This window comes from Artibeus jamaicensis, unplaced genomic scaffold (genome assembly GCF_021234435.1).
Source record: "Artibeus jamaicensis isolate MK-2021 breed Jamaican fruit bat unplaced genomic scaffold, CSHL_Jam_final scaffold_1964, whole genome shotgun sequence".
NCBI classification, from domain to species: Eukaryota; Metazoa; Chordata; class Mammalia; order Chiroptera; family Phyllostomidae; genus Artibeus; species Artibeus jamaicensis.
In genome coordinates, this window is record NW_026522030.1 from 19922781 (window position 1) to 19936503 (window position 13723).

The 13723-nt window shown below is 35.3% G+C and overlaps 1 protein-coding gene across 5 annotated transcripts in view; it reads right to left on the reverse strand.

The window, feature by feature from the left end:
* Nucleotides 1-13723, reverse strand: part of ZCCHC7 (zinc finger CCHC-type containing 7) — a 211113-nt gene that overhangs the window by 15805 nt on the left and 181585 nt on the right. For all 5 annotated transcript variants that reach the window (XM_037144543.2, XM_037144541.2, XM_037144542.2 and 2 more), the window contains exon 6: nucleotides 8003-8038. In XM_037144543.2, the coding sequence (XP_037000438.2) occupies nucleotides 8003-8038 (36 nt within the window). The remainder of the gene's footprint in view (nucleotides 1-8002; nucleotides 8039-13723) is intronic.

The window sequence follows — 13723 nt, forward strand, 5'->3', positions numbered from 1 at the left end:
AAGACTAGCATAAATAATTGGAAGATTAAAAACTGAGGTAAATATCTTGTTAACAAAAAACACTGCTTGTGAGTATTTTAATTTCAGTAACTGTAAGGAGGAAACAGTTTTAGGAGACGGAGAGTCAAGTGGTCGTTATGAACCTCCTCATCACAGGCAAACAACAGCCTCCTCAAAGACACCACGTAACCCGAGTTTGGGCTCTTCGTCCAGAGGCGGCCTCTGATGGAGGCAGAGCCTGTGCGTTCGCTGTGCTGGGGCTCTGGGCCAGGCACCGTGCTAAGTACCTCACAGTGACCACCCCACTGCCTCCTAACAACAACTCTAGAGGGTTTTATGCCCATTTTTCAGATCAAGAAACCAAGGATTTAAAGATGAATATTCTAACTAGGTGTGCACGTCTAGTCAATGAAAGGGTCAGAATTTGAACCAAAGTCTGACTCCAAAGCTGGCGTTCTTTTCCTATATTGTGATTAAAAACCCCAAACACCTTCCCTAGTGACTTCCTAAGAAATAAGCCTCCCCCTCCAGCTCAATTTTATGGACTATTTTTCTAAGGACGTCAGTAAAATGAGAAGGGGACGCGGCATAACTATAACATAAGAAAATGTGAGAGGTCCAAGAAAGACAAACTGAGGTTTTATTATAGAAACAAACTTAAGGAACACTCCAAACTCAGTTCCCGTAACTGAAAAGGCATGTGGGGTAATCCACAAATCCAATCAGGAAAAAATATTTTTGCAAAATGGGTATTTATAGACAAAGACATATTACAAAATTATAAAGATGACCTTATAAAAGTTATCAAATAGATTTGGTCTTACATCATTTTTGAAAAAAGGAATGAAAATAGTGGGACAACTTTATTACAAATTAACTCGCACCTGTGAATTCTTTTTATAAAGCTTATTTCTGAACATTCCCATGAAACAATTCTTGTTTTTGAAGTGATTTACAAGTATATTAATATACCAATTAAGGTAAAGGCTATTTTAATTCTAAAGATATTAAATTTTTTTTGGTTAAATGCTCTCTAAAAATGGAGCATTTTTCTCCTTATAATATCTTTGATGTATCTAAGAAAACTAGAGCTGTTGGTCTTGGAGGACCACGACTGAGTTCAAAACGTCTGGAAGAGAATACAGAGGCCCCAAAATGCAGCACCCATGGCTTCTGGGTGTGTAGGGATCAAGTGGCAAATGAACCAAGCGTAAAATCTGATGGCTTTGGTCTACTCATTAACTTTTGGTCATGTAAGAGATTTAGGTTTTAAAACCATAAACTTAATTCAACTTGAGTTTGCTACTGCAGTTTATACCACAACAGGAAATACAATGTGCGGGAGTTCGGAGACCATTCATGTCAACAAGCCAAGGGACTCTTTCAGGGTCTTTTCCTGCAGAACATTCAAATGACTAACCAGCACCCTTAAAGGTCATGGCTGGTCGTGTCTGCCAGACTCTAAGTGACTCTTAAATACTTAAACCCATTAGGAGTCGCTGTCACTTGCCAGGCCTTCTGTCACGTCTTCACACACTAACTGCTGAAAGAAATGTTTTAATACAAATGCCGTGGGTCCGGTATGCTTTATCTACTTTTATTATTTCCACCGAGATGTCTAGAGAAGAGTATGACAAACTGGAACCACTTGGTATGTATTTGTTTAAGGACTAGCATGAATCACCTGTTCAAAATCACAGGAAAATCAATCACTCTAGTGTGCTAAAATTATTTTACATAATACTTCTGTGTTCATGATGTACAGTTAAAATGACAAAGAATAGGCACCAATCCAGATTTTTAAACTATAATTCATAGTCAGACACTATGCAGTGTTAAGACTGCATGAACTTTGAAAATTCTCAGGCTACCTGTTCATATTCATTTTGTCAGAATAGAAGCACTTTAAGTGTAGAGTTATGAGTAAAAAAAGTAGTTTCTTTTGATATTATATGAATAATGTATGTGTTTTTTAAGAAGAAAGAAAATATTATAAATACTTAGAAGAATTCAATCACCACAAAATTTACCAATCAGGGAGGAACTGCCCCTGTAATGACGGACTATAATCCCTTTGTGAGCAAAGGTAAACAGAGAAAAAGGACCCTGTTGAGTCCAAAAGTCATTTTCTTTCATCCTCCTCAGGAGAGACATTTGTTAATAGATGACAGAATGAAGTCTACAACAACAGTTTAAAATTTTAAAACAGAAGTAAACTTGAGGCCCAAACAGTAAATATATTCCTAAATATGATGGTCTTTGCCCCCAGCCCCTAAGGGGAAGACAAAAAAGCATAGAAACATTTTTTTGACCAAATAAAGAAAAGTTACTGTTTACAGTAGAGTCTCATTCAATTAGTTTATTATTGACCAACATGTACTACATAAAAAATGAATAGAAACCATGGCGATGGGTGATTAGAACATTAATGATATTTAGAGGGTGGCAAAAACACAGCTGCTTCTCAGCCACATGTTTATAATGAATGTTTTCTAATTGTGTATACATCCTTTTCATTGCTTGATTATCTGAAACATTTAAATCTATATTAAAATTGTCATAAAGCACTAATATTACTTAAATATATTAACAAGAAAAAATATGCTCAGAATATGCCACATTGATTTCCCATTTAAAACAAATTCATTTCTTCATTAAAATATTGAAAATCAATTAAATTGGGAATTTTTCTGAATGAGATGACACCTCAGTATTTGTTTGAAAAGAAGAAAATATGAAGGTTCTTTCATGTACTTCAATAAATAGAAATAAATTATGTCTGAAAAGAAATAATTTTATTTTACCCCATTCAAAAATAAGTTTGTGTACAAATCGTTTAAATGTCCGAGGAAACACTGTGAAAGGAAAAATAACATATGCATTTATAATTCACAATATTCGCTTTCTTCCTCTTTTACAGAAGCTTTAGAAAATTGCTTTTTGATGATTTGGCAAATTGTATTTATTTTTAAATGAATCTCATTTATTGAGATTGATAATTCCAGGTTTCATTTGCTTTGAAATTGCATTTTCCAATTGCTTCGAATGATAAGTTCTGGCAAGATGTGGTCCAACATGCCAGCAGAAATAAAGATTAAAAAAAAAAATCAGTTGACCTACTCTGTAAATGTAGTAATTATCTTTTACACTAAACTCAAAACATTGTACGAATCAAGTAAAAAAACTGCCAGCAAAATGTTCACACTAAATTTTTTAAAAACAAGTAAATAAACATGGAAGTATTCACATAAAATTTCCATTCAAAAAATCTTAAAGATTTTAGTCACTGTCGAAATGTATTTTCTATCTCTGTTATCACAGAAAATAAGTTTATCAGTGCTTATTCAGAAAATTCTTTTTCTTCAGACAGCCTTGAGGTACAACAAAACAGTCACGTGTCTGCTAATACGTCAGAGCACAATTCCAGTCATACCTCAACAGTGTTTTAGTACTATGGGTATCTTTAATGAAAACTAAATCTTTGAAAATTTGACAGAGATGTAACATCTCGATAGCAATATTTAACTAATCCAAACATTGAAGTAGTCATGTCTGATACAGAGGAAAGAAATCTACAATGTAAACAAAAGTACTCCTTGGTCTTGAGGAAGTTGGCAATGAAGTGAACTACCAAAATAAATTAACTTATAAAAGTGTTACTTTAGGATAACCAAGGCCAGTCCTCAAAAAAACTGTACGAAGAAAAAGTTGATCTAGCCCTGCGTGGCTCAGTGGATTGAGTGTTGGCCTGTGAACTCAAAGGTTGAAGGTTCAATTCCTGGTCAGGGCACATGTCTGGGTTGTGGACCAGATCCCCAGTTGAGCATGTGTGAGAGGCAATGGGTCAATGTATCTCTCCCACATTAATGTCTCTCTCTCTCTTTCTCCCTCCCTTCCCATCTCTCTAAAAATAAATAAAATCTCTAAAAATATATTTTAAAAAATTTAAAAAGGGTTGATTTAAATAATTCAGCCCTTTTAAAAATCTTAACCCTGGAGTTAATATTTTAAAATATAGTATGTAACCAGTTCTGTTTTCTTACAGACACGTGACACCCACCACTCGACACCCACCACGTACAGTGGGTTCTTGTGGGTTCTGCAGCACAGGGTGCGCGGCCAAGGAGCCCTCAGAAAGGTTTAAGATTCCCAACATACATCTAATTAAAAGAGGGTTTTCTTTTTTTCACGAAAAGAAAAAAATCCTGGCCTGAGGATGACTTTTTGAAACTCTATTTCACATTTTAACTTACAAAAAAACTACTTTTTAGTATTAGGCAACTAGAAAACAGTTACCCTCTCTTACACCATAATTGCAGGATGAAGACCTCTCTGTATAGCTATAGCCTCGCAATCAAATTCCATTTTCTTATTCCTTTCTTTTGGTCTGTAACATACACTCTGGCATTCAACCAGTTAAGGTAAGCCTACTATTAACCCCTGGTCACAAGCCTTTTCTAGGCCAGCAAAAAAGGGAAGGAAACTTCACTCCCCATTTTCCTGACAGCAAGTATTTGACTTGTTGAAGTATGAATTCTAGGCAATCCAAAGATTAGACATAAAGAAACATTTAAAATGTAATTCTTCCTAAAAGAATTACATTTGCTTTCTGCTTACAGTTTGAAGTTAAAATAAAAGGTAGTAAGGTGGTAACACATTTTAACAATGCACACAAAGAAATCCAGGGGCAAAATTACACATAAAAGATGTATTGTCCTCTTTGGTTCTTCACACATACAGCCCCCAAATAGCAAACTCGTAGTTACTTTTTAAAAATAGATTAAAATCAAGATGAACAAAACGTCCAAAGCATGTCAAATTATCGCCTCTACTAGTTAAAAATCCTGTTGGTTGGAACACTCTGTTGGTGGCCATTTTGGCCTAGGATTTTTAATAGAAATGAGACTAGAAATGACAGGGGTGGGGGAAGGGACTTTCCTTCTTGAATAGTTAAAGAGGGAAAATTTTCATCTAGAATGAGTTATCTGAAAGATGAAAAAGAATATTCAAAGTCAGGCATTAACCAAAATTGGAAAGTTTAATAAATTAAAATACAAGAACAGTGCTATATTACTGAAGATTTAAAAAACTTTCTGAACATTTTGAAGGAGGTAAATGCATAAACTATTTGGGAAAATTATTTAATTGCTAAATAAAAATCTTATTTTTTTCTTTTTCCCATGCAGGTCTCCAAAGTGATAATCTAAAGTCGTTAATCATATGACAATTTTATAGCTATTAAAATATATCAAGAAAAATGATGTAGCCAAATAGCATATATGTACTATATCTATATAGAAACATAGGTAGTGTTTTAGAATTTTATTAGCATGTACCCTTTAGAATAATGGTCTTATTCTTTATTAATGTAGTAAAGTCTAGTCAAGTTGGTTAAAAACCTATTCTATTCAGATATCATTTGTTAAGAAGGCTTTATTTGAGCTCTCACAAAACTGCTAAGAAGAGTGAACACGTCTCTTTTTTTAGAATGTGTTTGAAGAAAATTTGATTTGGAACATTTCACCAGCCCACTTGTACCAATCAACTTCACCACCTTTCTTATGTGTTTGAAAAACAATACTCTGCTTAACTATAGGCTTTTTTATTTCAGTTTTATTTTTAATTTTTAAAGAAAGTGTTTCCTGGACAGACCTGAAATTATATTTGCTATACTCTCGCTTGTGTAAATGTCCTTCTAGTCTTCCTGACTGGAAGGTAGATAAAAGCAATGGAGAAGTTCCCAAATGTAAATAAACATTTCCAAACTGAATATACTAATAAACCCACAACCCCCGAGCCAAAAGCATAGTTCATTTTGGGTAAGAGTTGAACACTTTTTGATCAGAAAAAGAAATTAACCCATGATTAAGTGTAACATTTCCAGAGTTTTCAGAAGACTGGTTTAAATCAAGACACAGCAGCAATTCTAACCCAGGCTTCATGGCTCGGCCGCGGCTCCCTCTGACGAGGCCCCTGCACCTGTGAGGGCTTCTACGCGTCAATAGATGGCAGTCCATCGCCTGGTGAGAGCCGGAGTCAGGCAGCCTCGCCCCGCGCTCTGCTTCCATTCAGAACTAAACACTGCATAATTGTAAACATCTGGGTACTGCCTCTGTACATAACCATTTATTTTACTTTACCCGAATTGACATATATGTGCATATATTTATAAATATACAAATTTGGCATTTATATTTGTAAACTATTCCTAGTTATTAATTTAAACATGATCATCATGAATGGTGATGGTTGCTACAATATTATTTTGAAAATTAATCAGGATTCTAGATTGAGACAAATGGATTTTCAAAATGAGTTCATTGTACCTACAGATAGAAGATACTGTAATTCTCTCCAAGTTAACTGATTTTGTTTCATTAATTTTTCCTATTCTTTTTACAATTTATATTTTTTAAAAGCTATACTATTAAACAAACCTTCAAACATTTGTTATACTAGGTGCCAATTTCTAGTCTTCTGAGAGAGTTACATAAAAGAACACAGGGGCAAATAATGAAAGGAGCGCCGGTAAAAACAGCACTGCCGGCACTTCAAGTTTTCAAGACTGGGATTCTCTAGTTTAGGGAAAAGAAATGCGCTGCCAAATCCATTCGGCCATTTATTACTTAATGCACTTAATGAACACTCTGATAAAAAAATGCTATACAAACAGTGACCGTGATCTTGTAGGTATAATATATGATTGGATTCCAATCAAGTTTAGGCTATAAGGATTTCACCATAGCATGTTAGGATAAAAAAATTTACACATAAGCACAGATACAATGTAGTCTTATAAGTTATATCTTTAAAATATGTAACATATTTGGTTATGTGTGTGTGTATATATATTCTTTGGTTTCACACTAAGGATTTTAAGAAAACCCAATTTGGAATTAAGAGACAGTTGAGGAATTACAACTTTCTACTAAAAATCTTTAAATAAATTAAACAGTGATAACAGAGCATGGAAACGACCCCCCCCATCCTTGCTTCCTGGACCCGTGGCGGACATGTTGGCAGTGTGAGTCTACTTACTGGTTTAGCTTTTATTCCCCCAAAAGGAGAGCAATAAGATTTTATTCCCCAATAAGGAGAGCTATCTGAAAAAAAGATGACCTATCTGGTAAAAATGCTGCCCTTTCTATTTTTACTACTTGTTTTCCATAAAGAAAACTTTTTAATACATTAAAGTTTAAGAAAACAGCTTTTATGTAGTTTGTATAATTACAAGAGTAATTTTCATTGTCTCTTGCGTAGCACAATATATTTAATACATTTAAAAACATGACTAGTAGGGCTACTGTGAATTATCAAAATTACTTATGCTGACTATTAGAAATAACTGACTTCATGATACTGAGCATTAGTCAAATGACTCCACAACAAACTGTTTTTTGCTTCTACTTAGCCTAAAACCACAATAAAAGGAAAGTGGAGAATTGAATAACTTGAATGGTATTAAGCAGATATTTATACACACTGAATAAGCCAAGAAGGGTTTAAGGACACGACACTTGCATTGCTCTATAGGAAAGATACACTAAGCTTTGTCTAGCTTGATTAAAAAATAGATGTAACTATTTCAGTAAAGCTGGAAAATTGATAATGGAAGGTAAAGGGGACTGTATGCTTATAGACTGTAGATAAAATACAACATATTAGACACTGGATTACTATGATTTTTTATGGCTCCCATTGTAACTTTCCCTCTTTGATTTAATGAATATAGTTTGGGAAGACTGAGAGACACCATGAGGTAATCGTTACATGACGTGAGTAATAAAAAAACAATCCACATCTTTTAGGAACAGGAGATAAAGGACAGAGCAGTGGGCAGGGGAGGAGAGAAAAAGTGTATTATTGCTGTTTCAGTGCAAAAACTCTTCAGATGTTGATTATCTTCCAGTAGAAGATGCTTGTCTGTATTTTATGGTCAGCAGTTCAGAGAAGGATAAAGAGGCTAGGTCTTGGGGAAAATAAAAAAGGTGTTTCTACTCACCGTTAGGTGATACTGCCTCCAGATTTCTGGGCAAGCCTGGAAAATAAAAATATTGATCAGCTGGGAGCATGAAACAAGGTACTTTACAGCCTGTTGGTTTTGGCATAACCCAGCATCCACTGGTGTCGGCCACAGGAAAATAAGAAGCTTAACAGAAAGGGTCTGCATTTCAGCTTCAAAAACCTGGCTAGACAGTTTAATTGAATTTTACACTGGTTTAACACACTCCCTGCCATTGTCAGAGAGCCAGTAACAAAGTTTTCTCTCTCTCTTTTTCTTTTTGGGTTAGAAGTTTTGGGCAGTAAGATGTGATTAAGAGCCATAACTCAGTTAAACTGAGAAATGAACAGCAGTAGTCCAAATCAGTAAGACTCACCAAGTACACATTTTAAAAGAACATCTTGAACTTTGCTAGTATGATAGAAAACAATTCAATAGCAACCGCTTTTAAGAAGACCTCACTGTGGTTACGTATTTCTGATGTCTGTTGCCATCTTTTACCCAATCGCTTTCTAACCTTCACTCCTCTATGAAATAGGATAAAAAGAGAATTAAAATAAAACAAAAACCTCAAGAATCTAAAGTCCATGTCTTTTCCCTTAAAAGTCTAGTCTCCTCCATCTTTACATTTATAGGGATACAACTTAAAAAACCCAATGAAATTTCTATAATTTTGTAAAAGATGGATTTACTGAAACCAGAAGAGTTAAAAACAAAACAGAAACAACAGCAGCAGCAACAACAAAACCATTTAGGGGATATTTTCTTATGGATAAATCTCCTTTCCTTGACCCTGAATTATGACTCTGTTAAGGAGAGACACTCTTCCTAACCAAGTTCTTTATGAATAGTTGATGACAGAACATATTTTGTAAAATAACTATATTATAGCAATGGTTTTAATAAACTAAACCACCAAGTGGCAATACTTCAAGTAAGTGTGAATTTATAGCTTTTGTGTAAAAATGTGTATATACATGCACATATGAATGGCTAAAATTAGAATGACTTAAGTCTTTTAAAACTCCTTATAATCTTTGACATGCTCTTTGAAACAATTCTTTACCCAATCAGTCATCCCCGACTCATTTGCTTTTCAGGGTTGTGATAAAACTAACAAATCTAATTTATATCATCTAAAAATATTATAGGTGTGGTGACAATTTAGAAAATAACTTTTAACAGCAAACTTCTGATTATACCATCATAAGTGATCCGACAAAAGAGTAGAAGTGACCCAAATATGCTGAATATTTAATACACTATGCTTTTTAAGCTCAACTATCCTGTGCAACAGTCTAAAGACAGGTGTGGAAATTAGACTATTTAGTGGTCAGCTTTCCAATTTAAATGTCATATTTATGTGAAGTGTCTGACTCAATAAAGTCACTTATACACAGTGGTTTAAGGATGAACAACACTGACCAAAGGAAAACTAGTTTTAAAAAAAACAGAAAGTAGCCTCAGAAGGCAAAGATCATGGTAGGTAGCAAACAACAGCCACAAACCTGTAGGTTCCAGAAGTTCTTGAGGATATATAAAAATAACTATTTTTATGAACTCTTGCTTACAAATACCTAATGTACAATATTCCTTGAAGCATTCATTTTCTACCTTCTATCATAAGCTTTTTCTGTGTATATATAATTTCAGTGGGATTACTGTAGAGATAAACAAGCAGTTATTTATACATTAGTTATGGGTAGTTCTTGATTAGCACAGTATCCTCAGAATAATACGGTTGAAAAATCGCAATCACTGGGTTGCCATACACTGGCAGACTGCCACTCCGCCATGTGACCTTTATTTGTGTGGCAGCAATTCAGTAATAAAAGAAAGAATTACTTGGTTTTTGAACAATCATCTGATTGCTCTGTACATGAAGATGATGGCTGATATAAAAACTAGTAGTGAGAGACATGAAACTTTTATCTTATTAGACAATAGTATTACAATTTAAAAAATCCTACTTGACTAACTCATAAGTACTTTTATACAACATTCCCATGCACAGTTTCATTTTACTCTTTTCTATATATTTCTATGTAAAGTTAAAAGAAGTAAAGAAATATTTCCCACGTCAAAATAGGTGCCAATATAAAGTACACATCTTTATTTCTAAATATGACATAGTACTGTCCCGGTAATGAATTTTTTAATGTTCCATTTTTCTTATTGCTGTGGCTTCTACTTCATTTTACTTCCTTAGTCATTACACACATTTTTCTTTGTTTAAATCAAACAGAAAGCCATAGTAACTTCTACAGCAAGAGATTACCATTATAACTGAAACTTTAAAAACTATTTTAAAAAACTGAAAAAGAATGACCAGTCTGCTGTGGCACTCGCTATTGAAACGGAACTGTGTCACCGACTGTCCTGGAGACCTCACCGCGAGGGCACTTAGAGGGATGGCGACCCGGCGGGCCTGCTCAAGTCTCAGCGCCGACAACACACCACGTGCGCTGGTACATACACGCCACCTTGTTTGCCAACTTTCGCCCAACCAGTTTCCCCCCTATTGTATTTTGTATAACAAACCATACACGATAACTGAGTGTTATTATTCATAAATTTCAAAGATGAATCAACACAGTTTGCCACACCAGATGAATTGAGAGTTTATGCTGTGCATTTCAACCCATATTGAATTTTATCAGGTGCTAATTATTGTTTTACCAGAACAACGGCTTAGTGCATCTGTTGTTTAATTCCCACTTCCCTATTCTCAAATGTGAACATCAAAGAAAATAAAACACTCAATCTTAAACAGCCCCTGACAGCAGACCAAGGCTCAAGTGCTCAATAGACAAGGCCCTTGCCACCAGTTCTCATATTTCCACAACAATGAACAAACACAAAAACAGCACTAAGCGGCCTTTCCTCCTCCTCAGCTCCCCTTGGCCAGTTGTCTGCCTTGTACTAGAGAGAGCCCTTGAACGCAGCCCTGCTGGGAACACAGCACAGGAGAAAGGATTAGCCTTACTAACATGCTAGCATTTGCAAAAGGGAAGGAAAAAAAAACTCCCCAGTACTGTATTTGGTATATGAATAACCAAAATGTATGAGCTGACAAGAGACCAGGACAGGCCTGTGGCTCCCCGGGAGAAAATGTAGCTGTGATGAGTGACAGGGCTTTCAGGAAATATGTTCACAATCACAGACAGTGAAGGCCATGACCTAGATCGTTTAAGAGCTTGTCTTGTCAAATTATCAAAAGCTTCTTCCTCTCTGAATAAAGAGTGACATAAGTGAGTGTCAGAAAGCTGCAGGCTGACAAGCCAAGCATACAATAACAGAATGCACGTCACATACATGCTGAACACCGCCACTGCTAGCGGCAAATCTTAATGAGAGCGCGGCCAGCCCAGGAGACTTGGGTCCCTGCTGGCACAGCTACTCATCTCACAAAAATCCTTCAGCTCCAAGTCAGTCAGGCTCTGACACGACAACTACAATTACGAAACACAACTTTTTAACAGAATCCTCTGGTGCTTTGTCAAAGCCTCTGTTGTTAGGAGCTGGCCCCCTCAAGTCATTGTAGCAAAACAAAAGATTTAATAAAACAAGCAATATTCATTGGTGGCGAATAACATAAATAAAGGAGAATAAAGAGAATAATTTACTTTAAAATTTGTCAAATGAGAAGATATGGGGAGGAAGGCATCCCGGTCTCTGAACCCGGCCACCTCCACTGGCCCCACGTGCACATGGACGTAATGTTAAGGCCTTTGTGAGAAAGAGCACCCCTCCCCCGCGTCCCGTCCGCAGACTCTTCCTAAATCACAGCCACCAAGTCATCTGACTGTCCGGTCGCTTTGGTGGTCACGGTGCACGTACACCATTCCTCAGAGGCACCGGATACTTATGTAGGCTCTGATACATGCGCACCGAATATACGTGAAATAAAATTTCTTCTACAAGGAACATTTTGAAGAGAACATCTCAGTCATTAGCCTTCAATTGAAATTCCATAAAGACTGCTGTAAGGTCTGAAATCATAGATATATACTATCATTTAATTATATTATATACATAGATATCATTAAAATTCAACATACATTACTGTTTTAATGTTACATATTTCTATTGCGTAAAAATGTGTCATTCATGATAAAGAGGAGTCATAAATATATAACATATATGTGGCAGTGCGTACAGAACCCACCTAAATGTTTTCACCAATCAGTATGGAAAGCCATGCTTTGGTCTCTATCTCTAAGCTGCCTCCAAAATGAATCAGACTTCACAAAATCATCTTTCCATCCAAGGTCAAATTTTACTCAATCCCTATACTCTTAATCCTCTGTAATCAGGGAAATTGACAAGCCTTTTTTTCCCCTTAAAGATAAATATTTCTCTTTGATGGTCTCCTAATTTCAGTGCAGTTATGAGGGCATAAAGTTTGTCAGTTTTACTTGAAAACTTAACAGTTCATATTTTATAGGAAATTGTATCAAAAGAATTAACCAAAAATAATGTTTTATCATACACATATTATATACTGGGTTATCTTAAATAACCACATTTCCATTAAAAGAAATATTTTCATACCAGAGAATTGCAAAACTTTCTGGAGACATCTTGGCTGTGATTGTAGACATCTTGGCTGTGATTCTAGACTACTAACATAAATAATTTTGCAAATAGTTGCTAATGCTTGTAGTATGCCTGCTAGTTGTTAGCTAAAGGTATTATAAAGTAAAGCAGCATGAAAACCAATAAAATGAAGCATGATAATGTAGCAGGTGATATCAGTAACTTTAAAGCCAAATCCCTGGATCCACTATTTCCTGTCTTGGGCAACTTATACATCTCTGTCTGTTTCATCAATGACAAAATGCGGATAACTACCCTTTCAAGGGCTATTGTGATGGTTAAAGAGCTGCTCAGTATGAAGTCCTTGCAATAACACCTGACACATAGCAAGCACTTAGCTGATGATGACAATTTGGTATTCTCCACACTTCTGATGCAAAAATTGATCATGAGGAAACTGGAATCAGTAACGTAGCTTAAATAAGTGAAATCTACTATACAATGGGCAACTCTTAGATGTGGCCAAACTTCAGAGAAAGCAAAAATCCCCACTTTGAGTGAGCTGTTGACAAGAGAGTAAGGAAGAAAACCCAGAAGGACAAATAAAAAATATAGATTTTGTTAGGATATAGCTGTTTGTGCCACCTTCTTTGTATAAAAAACAATTTCAGAGACAACACTGTGTATCTACTACATGCAATATATCTATTTCTACATTTAAGGTCTACTCAGTTATGTTTGTAGTTGTTCAAAATACATAGAAATGAATATCTGATGAGAAAAATCTGATCTCATATTTTATAGTTCAATTTTGGAATTAAGAAACCTAAAATATCTTGATTATTGATAAAAAACAAAAGCGACCCCCCACACCATTCTCCAAGTTTAAATGTACCTTCCTTCAGTTTACTCGAGTTCACTCACTTCCTTTCCCACAACGTTAAACAGTAACAACCCCAGCTTCCTCACCAGCCTCTCCTCTTTCGTACGGTAACTGCAACTACAGTAAACATTTTGGAATACTTCATTCCAAACTTCTTTCCCATGCAAATCTATAGACATATATAAATATTTAAATTTATATAAAAACAGGATTATACTTCATGTTGTTTTGTAACTTATGGATTTCTCATTTAATGTAGTAACTTCATCATATTCAATAATAATTTCTCCATGATTTTT